Source organism: Pseudophryne corroboree, chromosome 5, assembly GCF_028390025.1.
Source record: "Pseudophryne corroboree isolate aPseCor3 chromosome 5, aPseCor3.hap2, whole genome shotgun sequence".
Taxonomy (NCBI): Eukaryota; Metazoa; Chordata; class Amphibia; order Anura; family Myobatrachidae; genus Pseudophryne; species Pseudophryne corroboree.
In genome coordinates this window covers 285,994,367-286,009,674 of record NC_086448.1, presented here as the reverse complement: position 1 = coordinate 286,009,674, position 15,308 = coordinate 285,994,367, and the positions used below count along the sequence as shown (strand labels likewise).

Sequence of the window (15,308 nt, the reverse complement as noted above, 5' to 3'; positions counted from 1 at the left end):
TATGCACACACAGTATAGTCTCATATGTATCATATTCAGCCAAATGTCCATAACATACATCACAATGCCAATCATATACAAATTTAAGAATATAGTTGCAAGGCCATAGTATCCCCATGTCACAGTATAAAGCTGAATGCCACCATTTACTGTATACCAGCATGCCAGCAATGATACAATGCACAAAACTCTGTAATAAACAAACTTCTCTTAACCATATCTGCTATGCAGTATTTACCATCCTCTGAAGCACTGAATACACCACTAGAAAGCAACATGCTACGGCTGCAATTCCTATAGTGCATTTTCCTTAGTGCCTCATTCAGAGAAGTATGCAAATGCCTTTGCAGCTGCATGCTGGGATTTTGTATTGTGTCAAAGCAAATGACCCACAGCTAGCGACAAGGATGTCGGACATTTTTATCACGTTTTTATTTTCTCTAGCCCCTCAGAATTGTGGGAGCTGTACTTATGCTGTTCCTCAAATAGGTAAAAAAATGAAAGAAAATCACCTAAAACAGGTTTAGCTGTGGAAAATTGACCGGGACAAAATTAGAAATCTTGTTGGTTTGATAAAGAATTAATAGTGACCAATTTTAAAGTACTAACATTAAGATTATACCTCTCTTATATAATAAAAGAGTCTGATTTTATTGTGGTAAGTTATTGTGAAGAGAGGCACTGGGGTGTGGGGAATGTAGTGCAGTGTAGTAATGTAATGCAGAACATGGAGAGGGTGTAATGTAGTGATGTAGTACAGCATATGGGGGGGGGGGTATAGTAATGTATTGCAGCACGTGCCGAATGTAGTGCAAAATATATGGAGGATGTAGTGTAGTGATGTAGTGCAGCATATAAGGGGATGAAGTATAGGGCATGTAGTGTAGAATATAGTGGAAATGTAGTCTAGTGATGTAATGCAGCATATAGGGGGATGTAGTAGAGGGGAGATGTAGTACAGACTATGGGGGGGTGAAGTGTAGTTATGTAGTGCACAATATAGGGAGGATGTAGTGTAGTTATGTAATACCGTATATAGGAGTGATGTAGTGCAGAATATAGGCAAATGTAGTGTAGTGATGTAGTGCAGCATATAGGAGTGATATAGTGCAGGTGAGATGTAGTACAGTATACAGGGGGAGGTAATGTAGAGATGTAGTGCATAACACAGAGAATGTAGTTATAGGAGATGTAGTCAGGGCCGGATCAAGGCTGGTGGGGGCTCAGGGGCACCGAGTTGTGGGGGGCCCCAGTAGTAAAATTGCTCAGATCCCCCCCCCCCCCCCAGGGAGTAAGATGTACAAACACACACTCACTACTCTCTAATGAGGTCTGCCATCCACACAGCGCTGCTGGGCTCCCTGGCTGCTACCATATTACAGGAGACTGATGCTGGCTGACCGGGGAGGGGCAATGATGCTGGGTGACCGGGGAGGGGACTAGAAGCGCAGTGCCGGTTGCTACTCCCACTGCTCACAGCACAGTAGCCATTGGTACACACGTCCATCGCAGACCAGTGGCTGAGTGTGTCTGCCAGCTCCTGGCCACTGTCTCGCAGGATGTCACCTCACCATCCCGCGAGACTCGCTGTATACTGATGACCTCCTTGGCGGACGCACAGTTCTGCCGCCAGAGGAGAACTGCACAAGTTAACAACTCCGCTATGTGTGGGGGCCCCAGGACGACCGCCCGTGTCGCCCCTACCTTAATCCGGCCATGGATGTAGTGTAGTGATGTAGTGCAGCATATAGGGGGATGTAGTGCATGGGAAGATGTAGTCAGTGCCGGCGGAACCTGCTCAGAAAAGGGATGCGGAGCAGGAAGGCGCCAGGTAGGCGACGCACTCTCCCTGCTCTGCATCCCTGCGCTCGGATTAAAGGACACAAAAAGTAAAAAAAAATCATGTCGACCTTTTCCTGTGTCGACCTTTAGTCCAAGTTGACATTTTTCCTATGCCAACATAGTGCATGTCAACCAAAAGTGGCCGACTTAGTGACTAGATAGGGGCAACCCAGTGATCCACATCCGGGGGGTGGGGTGGAGGGGATGTGGGGGGTGGGGGGGTGAGTAGTGCGGCGATGTACTGTAGTGTTGTAATGTAGTGCAACATGTGGGGAGATGCAGTGCAGTGCACAGCCAAAGGCACTCATTGCAACAAGGTAGTAACTGCAAGCCCACCACTTGCTGGTTCCACCACTGCATGTGTAGTAGCAAAAAAAAAAAAAAAATTAAAAAAAATCAAACCACTGTGTACAACATCGTCATTGCACCAATCTCTGAATCAGACCCATAAGTAACTATAAGAAGCACAACATTAGCACTGATATAGTTTGCTTTGCTTTAGTTGTGTCTGTCAGAACTTGTAGCTACCTTCTTCTTTGCTACAATATGTAAAGACTTGGCTATACTAGTGAGCCTGGCAGAACTACCTCTCCTGTTCAGCATTCTACAGTAGCAGCACTAATGCACATGGAACATCAGAAGCAGGGGAACCATTTGGGATTAACCAGTGTTAGAGATTCACTCAGAAAACGTTTTCAAGATCAGGCAAATTTGCTAACTATTGTTAGACGTACTGGTTTTCTGTTGTCTATAAGAGTGCTTTTATTTATCCTACAAATTTGGGGAATTCATATTAATCTTCTCCTGTGTTCCCGATTTAGGGGGTCATTCTGAGTTGATCGCTAGCTGCTTTCGTTCACTGTGCAGCGATCAGGCAAAAAAACGGCACTTCTGCGCATGCGGCGCAATGCGCACGCGCGTCGTACTATTACAAAGAACGATGTAGTCTCACACAAGGTCTAGCGAAGCTTTCCAGTCGCACTGCTGACCGCAGAGTGATTGACAGGAAGAGGGCGTTTCTGGGTGTCAACTGACCGTTTTCAGGGAGTGTTCGAAAAAACGCAGTCGTGCCAGGAAAAACGCAGGCGTGGCTGGGTGAACGCAGGGTGTGTTCGTGACGTCAAAACAGGAACTGAACAGTCTGAAGTCATCGTAAGCGCTGAGTAGGTCTGAAGCTACTCTGAAACTGCACAAAATTATTTTGTAGCCGCTCTGCTATCCTTTCGTTCGCACTTCTGCTAAGCTAAAATACACTCCCAGTGGGCGGCGGCATAGCGTTTGCACGGCTGCTAAAAACTGCTAGCGAGCGATCAACTCGGAATGACCCCCTTAGTTTTGCATACATATGCAGCTAGAGTACCCTTAAAGTGCTAAGTGATAACCATTCAAGTCAATGATATTGCAGCTCTATCAGTATCAATATGTTTGGTACAGTAAAACATACATTGATTTTTCTAACAGTTCTCAAGTGAACTACCAAAGCAGCTCTAATTGTAGGATGGTTAAGGAAGAACTAGAATAGGCAGATTTTTTTCTTGGAACAATTATACACGTTTGGAAATAAGAAATCAAAATTGAGATATGCTTTTAGGGGCCTTAGCAGAGTTGAATGCAAGTTGGCCTTAATTACTCCAAGAGTTCACCACATAACTTATTACGTATATTCATCCATATGCATGACAGAACGCATTACTGTGGCTGGACCACCATTATTAGTATGCTTGGTTTCACAGCTGTCATTACACTACCTGTGTGCACCAAAAGACGTGTGTTCAATTCTACATCTACTGATACAGTATATGTTTTTTTTTAAAGATATGTAAGAGTTGTTTTCCCCACTTCATCTAAAAAATATCCATGTACTGTGATAACTAAAGAATGTACAGATGTGTCCTCATGCACCTAGCCTCAATACACCATAAGGAGGTAGACGCCCGGCACCACTGAGCCGCTCCAACAAGTGTAGCGTACCGACTTTTTCACGTCTTACTCGTAAATTAAGCGAAACACCACTAAAAGTGTACTAGAGATGTTGGGCTTTGACTTTGGGGGTAATTCTGAGTTGATCGCAGCAGGAATTTTGTTAGCAGTTGGGCAAAACCATGGGGGTCATTCCGAGTTGTTCGCTCGCAAGCTGCTTTTAGCAGCTTTGCACACGCTAAGCCGCCGCCTACTGGGAGTGAATCTTACCTTATCAAAATTGCGAACGAAAGATTAGCAGAATTGCGAATAGACACTTCTTAGTAGTTTCTGAGTAGCTCCAGACTTACTCGGCATCTGCGATCAGTTCAGTCAGTTTCGTTCCTGGTTTGACGTCACAAACACACCCAGCGTTCGCCCAGACACTCCTCCGTTTCTCCAGCCACTCCCGCGTTTTTCCCAGAAACGGTAGCGTTTTTTCACACACACCCATAAAACGGCCAGTTTCCGCCCAGAAACACCCACTTCCTGCCAATCACATTACGATCACCAGAACGAAGAAAAAACCTCGTAATGCCGTGAGTAAAAAACCTAACTGCATAGCAAATTTACTTGGCGCAGTCGCACTGCGGACATTGCGCATGCGCATTAGCGACTAATCGCTCCGTTGCGAGAAAAAAATACAGAGCGAACAACTCGGAATGACCCCCCATGTGCACTGCAGGGGAGGCAGATATAACATGTGCAGAGAGAGTTAGATTTGGGTGTGGTGTGTTTAGTCTGCAATCTAAATTGCAGTGTAAAAATAAGCAGCCAGTATTTACCCTGCACAGAAATAAAATAACCCACCCAAATCTAACTCTCTCTGCACATGTTATATCTGCCTCCCCTGCAGTGCACATGGTTTTGCCCAATTGCTAACAAACTTGCTGCTGCGATCAACTCAGAATTACCCCCTTTATCCGCATAGAAATTAGTTTTAGACATGTGCAATGTTGCAAATGAAGCCCAAGAGATCAGTCCCAGCTAGCAAGTACTGTAGTTATGTCACTTATATAGTAGTTTTTTTATTTGTGCATATAAAATGCACATTCAGAGCAAATAAGATGCTCGGCAGCCGAGTCGCACGGGACCTGATGTGCCAAGAGGGGCTGTTTTGCATGACTATAACCACAGGGAATGTGGACACACCTGTATAGATATGTCCTCATACATTTTTGCTGCAGTCACGCCAAACAGCCCCTCTTGGCAAGCCAGGTCATGTGTGACTTTTCTAGGACATCTTATTGCAATATACAAGTGTCACATAATAAATTAATCAGCACAGTCTCCTTGTGGGCTCTAGTCGCACTGCATTGCAAATAAGACACATTTTCAGCATAAAAAGACGCCCAACGTTAGCACTGTTGTGCAGGACCTGGTGGCTCACTGTGCGGGACCTGGCATATTGAGGCTCGATGTATGAGGACACATCTGTACTCAAAGCTTAAATATTTCAGTTATACATATTACTCTAAGAACCTAGGTGATATGGGATGGTTCATGAGAGCAGATACGTGTGCATTCCTAGGAAGCATACCTTCTTCAGTTCCTCATGGACATACTGGGAGTTGTCCTCTGATGACATTTCACAGTTCCCAGTTTCCATTCTAGGCTCTGAATCCTGTTCCTCTCCAGAAGAGGTTTCTTTGTCGCTAAGCTTTGCTGTTAGTTCACTTAATCTTGCTTTTAGCGTTTTCTCAAGGTTATTGGATTTAGTTTGATGTTGGTCTCCACTGCTCAGCTCAGTTTCTGATAAATCACTACAGCCCTACAAATAAGAAAATATGAAACACATAACCACATTGTATACTTATTGACAATTTATTTATATTACAGTGAAATCACACTTACTGTACATCTTAAAGTAAATTCTGTTTGTGGCGGCAAAGAATATAACAATATAGCTTTGTATGCAGTATTAGTACCCTCAGGGTTCTGCAGAGTAGCCCCTCCCACCCATAACATTGGAATTGAGCAACAACATAGCAGACAAGCAGCAGGAAGAGGTGAGTTTGTTACATGGTACAGTGCCGGTACCTGTGTACACTCAGACAAGTGAAGAGGGTGCAGGAAGACTACAAGCCCTCTTACCACATTTGGGTGATGCATTAAAAGTTAACCTGTCTTCACACTACACACTTGTAGATATTCCTGTGACAGACATTGCTAAGGGAGCAGTTTGGAAACAGTCCCTGTGAATGACATACTGCTGCATGTTAGAGTCCTCTACTCTGGTCAACTTCTTTTTACTAAAGTCTATCCGCCCTCCTCTCTTACTAATGCCTCCTCTTTAACTGATCTCCAACCTTCACACTGGGTCATAACTATGGGTGTGCACAAGGTGCAGGGCTCTGGGAGCAGCACTGTCAGCTGCCCCACGGTACCCGCAGGGTGCCTGGAATGTTGCCCTGCAGCCAGTAGCACTACTGCAGAGCCACCCTGGGCAGGCACCCTGCACCCTGTGGAGCTTTCCGGTGTGTTCGTAGGACATTCTGGGCAGTGCTCTCCTCCCCAGTGCCGATAATTCCACCCCTAGGCGAAACATCATGATTTCACAGATGGAAGAGCCGGCACAGGGTCCAGGCCTTCCCAGTTCACACTCCAACAGTTTACCCCCTTCGCTGTAGAATTTATGTTCTCCACAGGGCCTTATTTCTTTTGTTCTTCCCCTTGCACAATCCTTACCGCCAGTGTTTGGTCTCCTTCTCCCCTTTGGCTACTTTGACAATGTTTGCTTGCCCATATGATGAGTACATTATGATATACTGCAGCGCTAAGATCCGGCTACTGAGACGGAGCTGACAGCGCAGTAAGAGTCTCTGGGGGCAGTCGAGCAACTCCGGGGATGCTGGACATGCTACCAGAGTGATGTAGAGCGGGTGCTTTCACGAAGCCACCCTCCAAAGTGATGTACAACTGGGTCTCCTATAAGGCCACTCTTTTCTATGAGTGCACACCCCCTTTTCATATGTGCTCGCCTAAGGCACGTGCAGAGTGCCTTAGGCGAGCATGCATTCGATATTTGATACATTCTTGTGATGCATTCAAATATGACATTGTGAACTGAAGTGAATTTATCACATCTCATCCGCATCTGAGATGTGGATTGTGATAAATAGGCCCCTTACTCACCTATTGTGCTGAGATAACATTTACGTCTGTACAGGTATACCGGAATACTTGAAATGCAGTAGTTAAAGCTTCATTTACAGTATTTTCAAGAACAAATGAGCTGATGATATAGCAAATACAAAAGTCAACAGATGGCTCACAGAAAATAGGATTTAATTACCTACCGGTAAATCCTTTTCTCGTAGTCCGTAGAGGATACTGGGGTCCATTTAGTACCATGGGATATAGATGGGTCCACTAGGAGCCATGGACACTTTAAGAATTTGATAGTGTGGACTGGCTCCTCCCTCTATGCCCCTCCTACCACACTCAGTCTATGAAACTGTGCCCGAGGAGACGGACATACTTTGAGAGGGGTGGTCTTCAGGTTGCCGGCGGCTGGGCTCCTGGTGTCCACCATACTGGCGCCGGAATCCCAACCGCCAGCATACCAACAGTTCTTCTCCCTCTTGGGGGTCCATGACCCCCCTGGAGGGAGAATAGATAGCGCAAGTAGCGCGCCACCGTGCCCGCAGCGTCGCGAGCGCAACGAGCCCGCAAGGGGCTCATTTGTGCTCACCCAGCTGTCGGTATGCCGGCAGTCGGGATTCTGGTGCCGGTATGCTGGTCGCCGGGAGCCCGATCGCCGGCATACCATACTACACCCTTTGAGAGAAGGATTTAAAGGATAGTGGTGAGATTCCGAACCAACACACACAACAAGAGGAAAGCGAAGCTAACCAAGCTTGAAAACAGGAACAGCAACAGCTGAACCAACATTACTTAACCAAGTAACAGTGCAGGAAGAAAGAAGCACTGGGCGGGCACCCAGTATCCTCTACGGACTACGAGAAAAGGATTTAGCGGTAGATAATTAAAATCCTATTTTGTCTTACGTTCTAGAGGATACTGGGGTCCATTTAGTACCATGGGGATGTACCAAAGCTCCCAAACCGGGAGGGAGAGTGCTGTGGTTCCTGCAGAACTGATTGACCAAACTGAAGGTCCTCAGAGGCTAAGTATCGAAGTTGTAGAACTTAGCAAACGTGTTCGAACCTGACCAAGTAGCTGTTCAGCAGAGCTGTAAAGCCGAGACACCCTGGGCAGCCGCCCAGGAAAAACCCACCAAGTAGAGTGGGTCTGTACAGATTTTGGACATGGCAAACTTGCAGTGGAATAAGCATGCTGGATAGTAAGTCTGATCCAGCGTACAATAGTCTGCTTAGAAGCAGGACACCCAATCTTATTGGGATCATAAAGAACAAACAGCAAGTCCGTCTTTCTGTGACGAGCTGTTCTTTTCACATACACCTTCAAAGCCCTCACAACATCCTTTGAAGTAGCAGCGGTGTCGGTGACAACCGGAACCACAATAGGTTGGTTGATGTGAAACGCAGACACCACCTTAGGAAGAAATTGCTGACGAGTTCTGAGTTCAGCTCTGTCCTCATGGAAAATCAAATAGGGACTTTTGTGAGACAAAGCTCCCAGCTCCGACACACGTCTTGCTGAAGCCAAGGCCAACAGTGTCTTCCACGTAAGATATTTTACGTCCACCTCCTGTAACGGTTCAAACCAGTCCGATTGGAGGAAATGCAGCACCACATCAAGAACCCAAGGTGCAGTGGGAGGCACAAAGGGAGGTTGGATGTGTAGAACCTTTCAAGAACGTCTGGACCTCAGGGAGAGAAGCCAACTGTTTCTGAAAGAAAATGGACAAGGCCGAAATCTGGACTTTTATGGAGCCCAGACGTAGGCCCACCTCCACTCCGCTTGTAGAAAAAGCAGGAAACGTCCCAGATGGAATTCCACCACAGAAAATTTTCTGCTCTCACACCAAGAGACGTATTTCGTCCAAATACGATGGTAATGCTTAAACGTTACCCCTTTCCAGGTTTGGCTCATAGTCGGGATAACCTTGTTAGGGATCCCTCTTCTGCCTAGAATCAGCCGTTCAACTTCCATGCCGTCAAACATAGCCACGGTAAGTCCTGATAGACGAACGGGCCCTGTTGTAGAAGATCCTCATGAAGAGGTAGAGGCCACGGATCTTCGAGGAGCATCTCCAGAAGTTCCGCATATCAGGCCCTTCTTGGCCAGTCCGGAGCAATTAGAATTGCTTAAACCTTTTGCCTTTTTATTCTTTTTAGAATTCTTGGGATCAGAGGAAGTGGAGGAAACATGTACACCATCTGATAGACCCATGGAGTCGCCAGGGCGTCTACCGCCACCACCTGTGGGTCTCTCAACCTGGAACAATACCGCTTGAGCTTCTTGTTGAGACGAGAAGCTATCATGTTGATCTGTGGATATCCCCATCGACTTGTCAAGCACCTGAACACTTCCGGGTGAGGGCCCCACTTTCCCGAGTGCAGGTCGTGTCTGCTGAGGAAGCCTGCTTCCCAGTTGTCTACTCCCGGAATGAAGACCACTGACAACGCTACAGCGTTTCTTTCTGCCCAGAGGAGAATTCTTGACACCTCTGACATTGCTGTTCTCCTTTTCGTTCCACCCTGTCGGTTTATGTATGTTACTGCCATCACATTGCCCGACTGGACCTGAATGGCCCGATCTTGAAGAAGATGTGAGGCCTGCAGAAGGGCGTTGTATATGGCCCTGAGCTTCAGAATGTTGATTGGAAGGATGACTTCCTGACTTGACCATCTTCCTTGAAACTGTACCCCCTGAGTGATTGCTCCCCAACCTCTGAGGCTTGCATCTGTGGTTAGCAGAATCCAGTTGTGAATTCCGAACCTCCGATCCTCGACAAGGTGAGAAGTCTGTAGCCACCACAGAAGGGGGATCCTGGCCTTTGGCGACAGACGGATCCTCTGGTGCATGTGAAGATTCGATCCGGACCATTTGTCCAACAGATCGAGCTGGAAGGGTCTTGCGTGAAACCTTCCGTATTGAAGAACCTCGTAAGAGGCCACCATTTTCCCCAGAAGGCAAATGCACAGATATCCGGGTTGGCTTTAGGACATCCCAAACCATCGACTGGATTACTAATGCCTTTTCCAATGGAAGGAACACCTTCTGCGACTCCGTATCCAGTATCATTCCCAGGAATGGAAGCCTCCGTGTTGGCTCTAGGTGAGATTTTGGAAGGTTCAGAATCCACCCATGATCCTGGAGAAGTTTGGTTTAGAGAGCAATGCTGTCCAGCAACCTTTCCCTGGATGGACGGTGCTTTTATCAGGAGATCGTCCAAGTACGGATTTATGTTCACTCCCTGTTTGCGGAGTAGAAACATCATCTCTGCCATCACCTTGGTGAACACCCTCGGTGCCGTGGAGAGACCAAATGGCAGGGCCAGGAACTGGTAGTGACAGTCCAACAGTGCAAACCGTAGATAAGCTTGATGAGGCGGCCAGATAGGAAAATGAAGGGGCGCATCCTTGATATCCAGAGACACTAGGAATTCCCCCTCCTCCAGACCAGAGATCATACTCTCAGAGACTCCATCTTGAATTTGAACACTTATAAGTACGGGTTCAACAACTTGAGGTTCAAAATTGGTCTTACAGAGCCGTCCAGTTTCGGCACTACAAATAATTTGGAATAGTACCCCTTGTTTAACTGATGAAGTGGAACTGGAACAATGACGTGAGTCTGTACCAGTTTTTGGATGGCATGTTGTAAAGTTATACTTGCCTTTTGTGAAACTGGCAAGCCTGATTTGAAGAATCTGTGAGGTGGGAGCTCTTGGAACTCTAGTCTGTAGCCCTGGGAAATAAGATTTATGACCCAGAGATCCTGGCACGAATTTGACCAGATCTGACTGAAGAAATGTAGGTGAGCTCCCACCTGACAGCCTTCCAGGCATTGCAGTCCACCGTCATGCTGAAGTCTTTGAGGAAGCAGAGCCTGGGCTCTGTTCCTGAGCACCTGCTGTTGCTGGTTTGCGTGGTTTACCTCTTGTGCCGCTGGAGGACGTAGAAGCACCTCTGGATTTGCCCTTGAACTTGGCAATCTGAAAGGACTGTAACTCAGAAGCTGAATAAGTCTTCTTGGTTGGGGGGGGCTGCGGAAGGCAGATACATAGACTTACCAGCAGTAGCTGTGGAGATCCATTTGTCTAATACATCTCCGAACAAGGGGATGGTAGGCCTTCCATGCCTTTCCTGGAATCCGCGTCAGCAGTCCACTGGCATAGCCACAAGCCCCTGCGTGCTGACACTGCCATAGCGGTGTTGCATACGTTAAACACTCCTATTTCCTTTGTGGCTTCCACCATAAAGTTTGCAGAGTCCTGTATATGCTGCAGGAGTAAGACAACATCCCCCCTAGATAAGGAATCCAACCCCTCAATTATGTTACCTGACCATTTCCCAATGGCTTTAGTGATCCACGCACATGCAATAGTGGGTCTTTGTGCCACCCCAGCAGCTGTGTACAATGATTTAGTCTCAATTTTACGATCAGCCCTGTCTTTCAGGGAGGCTGCACCAGGAACAGGAAATACAATTTTACGTGACAGCCTAGAGACTGATGCGTCCACTATCGGTGGATTTTCCCTATTTTTTCCTATCCTCCAGAGGAAAAGAAGAGATGAGAGCAACCTTTTAGGGATCTGAAACTTCTTATCAGGATTAACCCATGATTCTTCAAACAGGGTATTCAATTCCTTTGACGCAGGAAATGTGACTGAGGACTTCTTTTTTACATTAAAATAAGATTCCTCACTCTCTTCTGACACCTTGGGGTATATTTACTAAAGTCACAATTTTTACTGAGTTTGTGTTTTTTTTCAAAGTGTCAACACGGGAATTTACTAACCACAAATCTCGGCAGTGTTGGGGTTATTCGTATTGTTTTTCACGGCAGAGATCAGAAATACCAATGAATAGACCATCGGTCAAACGCGGCGATTTGTTTATACAACATGGTAATTTACTAAGAATTCGTATTCTCAATCACTGCCGACAATAGCCAAACACTGCCGGGAAAGCATAGAATTCATAAAAGAAGCAGCTTAAAAATAGACCATCTTTTTCCTGGCATGCTTGGATAATCATGCACGGATCAGTGAGATCCGTTCATGCTTATCTGTGGGAAAGGGTTTGTTTGCCTTAATAATGTAAAAAAAATATTGCGTGGGGTCCCCCCTCCTATGTATAACAAGCCTCGGGCTCTTTGAGCCTCGGAGAACCACAAGTACCAGAATGTGAGGAAATAACAGGCCCGCTGGTACCTGTAGTTTTACAACAAAAAAATAAAGTTACATTTTATTCAGACACACAGACTCACATACTTACCTACATCCAACGCTGAGAATCACGTCCACTTGTCCATGTAGCATACACGGGGCACCTGTAAAAATAAAATTATACTTACAACCAATCCAGTGAAGATCTGTCCTCTTCTTTCACGAAGTAATCCAGGGACTTGAATAAAATAATAAACCAAAAATCCGATCCGATCTGCGTCCCTGTCCTGTCAGCGTCCGTGTCCATTGCAGAGGGAAAATGGCGCTGGTGAGCTGCTGGGTCCTCTCATAGTGAAGCCCCGCCCCTTCAATGGTGCGCGGTCTTCCCGCCTTTTTTATACTGGCTGAGGAATCTGGTGCTAAAAATGGAGAAAACCATTTTAAGGCTGTTGTGCCAGTATGGGTACTGTGTACACTGTACGGGGACGCAGTCGTGTACTGTGTCCGGAGATGCATTCCGGCCCGTGTAGAAGATGTGCATCTCCGTACCCATGTGCCGCCATAATGGCCAGCGCCCCGCTAGCCGTGGCGCCGGCTCAGTACTCACCACTCTTCATTCTTCTGGCTCTGTTAGGGGTGGCGGCGTGCTACGGGACTGTACGCTCGCCATTGTGGGCTTGCGAATAGGTCAGGAGCTCAGTGTCCTGTCAGTGGGGAATGGGACTATTAACCTTTTAAGAGGTTGGGCCGACAGGGAGGGTGCAGGCAGGGACACTGAGGAGGAATTACGAGGAGGGTGTGGGCAGTGACACTGAGATGGAATTACGGGGAGGGTGCAGGCAGGGACACTGAGGGGGGAATTCCGGTAAGGGTGCGGGTAGGGACACTGAGAGGAAATTACGGGGAGGGTGCGGGCATGGACACTGAGAGGGAATTACAGGAGTGTCTGGGCAGGGTCACTGAGGGGGCAGTTAGAGGGATGGTGCGGGCAGGGACACTGAGGGGGATTTACAGGAAGGGTGCGGACAGGGACACCCAGGGGATATATGCACACATACATACAGTTAAAACCCCCTCTCTAGGTGTGATGGTACTACATGTCCCAGCAAATCCAGTTGACAAGGTGTGCTGGGACTTGTAGCCTCAACACAGCAGTCACTGGTCTAGATACCTCTCCATACAGAGCTCTTTGGAAGCTGTGATCCAGACTGCCAGGATAGACCATGCAGTGCAGCTACGGTACCGCAGAAAATGTACGGGTATGCTCATGCTGCACTGCTGACTGGTGCTGACTGTAGTGGCTGGTAGTTGGTGACAGACTGCGTGGGACCAATGAGAAGGGGAGTGAATGAGGAAGAGGAGGTGCCTCGCCCCTCCCCATATCTGGAAGTGCGCCGCTCCCCGGCCATGTACACCATCAGTGTGACTGGAGTCAAAGAGAGCGTCAGAGTGCAATACGCTTCTGAGAGTCCGGCAGTGGATGAACACTGCTAAGGGATGCACTCAGTGAGAACTACTATGTCATTCTACCCCCTGGGCACCACAACCCCCCCCCCCCCCCCCTCCCCTTTGGCCAGCGCCCCTGGCAAGTGCCATCCTGGCCAATAGGAAGATACACCCCTGTATTTGTTGTACAGTATATACCTATTAGAAACTTCAGTTGTTGAACCTGTACTCTTTATTTGTGTTTCTAAATCTATTATCTCTCCAACAGATATACATTATACAGGATGATACAGCATAGGTTTATGACTAAGCTGTCTGCACTAAATTACATGAATTATGATATGAAGAAAATATACAACAAAATGGTAAATTAAAATGTAGAACTTTCTATATGTCCAGCAAAACTGCACAGTATTACATAATAATTCTATGAATGGGGGCGTGGCCTAGCTGCTGCTGTGAGTGGAAGTGTCTCAGCAGAGCTGCAGGATTTCTGCCACTTCTTTCCCTCCCTGCACATCCATCTCTGGTGCCCTCTCCCCCACTCCTGCTGCTGTGCGCTGGCCGGTTGGTGAGGTCCGCGGAATCGGGGAGCACTCCCCCCAGGCTCCTGCAAATTGCGGCCTACCTTCTGTCCAGAAGCCGGGGACTAAATTTTCAAGCCTACCCGGGCCGGACTTCCGGGACCCGGGAAAACTGGACGTGGCTCCGCCGGACGGCTCCTACCTCTCCCTGCAGGCTCCTGGGGGGTCCCTGGGGGCTCCCAGAGGCCGAGGACCCGTGGGTCCTTGTGCTTTTACTCCTGTGTGCCTGGGATCCACCTCTGTCTCCAGCTGGGAAGAAAACATTCACAGCCAGCGCCCATTTTGGATTCTTCAGTCTGTGCATCTCTGCAGCTCTGTCTCCTTCTGAGGCTGAAACTGAACTCTGAGCTAAACCAGGACCAGTGATATCTGCCTGGGGCTCTCCTTCAGCTTTTTCTACTACATCTCCCTTGGGGTATATATTCCATTATGTGGTAGTGCTGCCGATTCCTGCTGGAATCCCCTGTACTGGATCTGTGAGTACCCCCTTGCTGGGATTTGTTGTGCCTCTCTCATATTTGTCGCTTCTCCCCGACCCTGCAAAGATCTCTCTGCATGTAATAATGTTTGAATAGGGATGTGATGTGCCCTGTCCTTTCTACGCCTCCACCCGGGGTCCTCATGCATACATAGTAGCTTCTGTTTGGAACCAGCATACTACTCTGCCTCCAGGGCCTGTGACGCATTGGCCTTCCAGTTTCACTCGTCTACTCCTTCTACTGCAGCCCTCTAACGATGCCCCCTAAAAAAATTAAGGACGCACTCCCGCCCCCGGTGGCTTTCTCTAATCAAAAAGGGGCTCGTATCTCCTTGTCTCCTGCCGGGAGCTCCATCCCATCGAGCCAACCTGACCGTCCTAAGGAGAGTTCTGGCCATTCCTTATCGGTCCCTGGGGTGGACTCTAATTCTACGATCCTCTCACTGTCAAGACTCTGTGTCAAGTCCTTGCGGCTTTTAAATCTGAGCTCACTCAAGACCTCTCTCTGGCTATCCGTGAAGTTAAAGTGGAGCTAACTGCTTTAGGTGATCGCACAGACCACCTTGAACGTAAAATGGAGGAACTGGTGTCCTCTCATAATGACCTTATTTTGGCCCATGACCGACAACAAGCTGAGATGGAGACGTATAAAGACAAACTGGCGGATATAGAGGACAGGTCGCGGAGAAATAATATTAAAATCCGAGGTATCCCAGACTCTGTGGCCAATTCGGAA

The 15,308-nt window shown here is 47.5% G+C and overlaps 1 protein-coding gene across 2 annotated transcripts in view; it reads right to left on the bottom strand.

The window, feature by feature from the left end:
• MYRIP (myosin VIIA and Rab interacting protein) overlaps positions 1–15,308 on the bottom strand; it is an 835,957-nt gene that overhangs the window by 161,430 nt on the left and 659,219 nt on the right. For both annotated transcript variants that reach the window (XM_063922392.1, XM_063922393.1), the window contains exon 11: positions 5,342–5,572. In XM_063922392.1, coding sequence (XP_063778462.1) covers positions 5,342–5,572 — 231 coding nt within the window. The remainder of the gene's footprint in view (positions 1–5,341; positions 5,573–15,308) is intronic.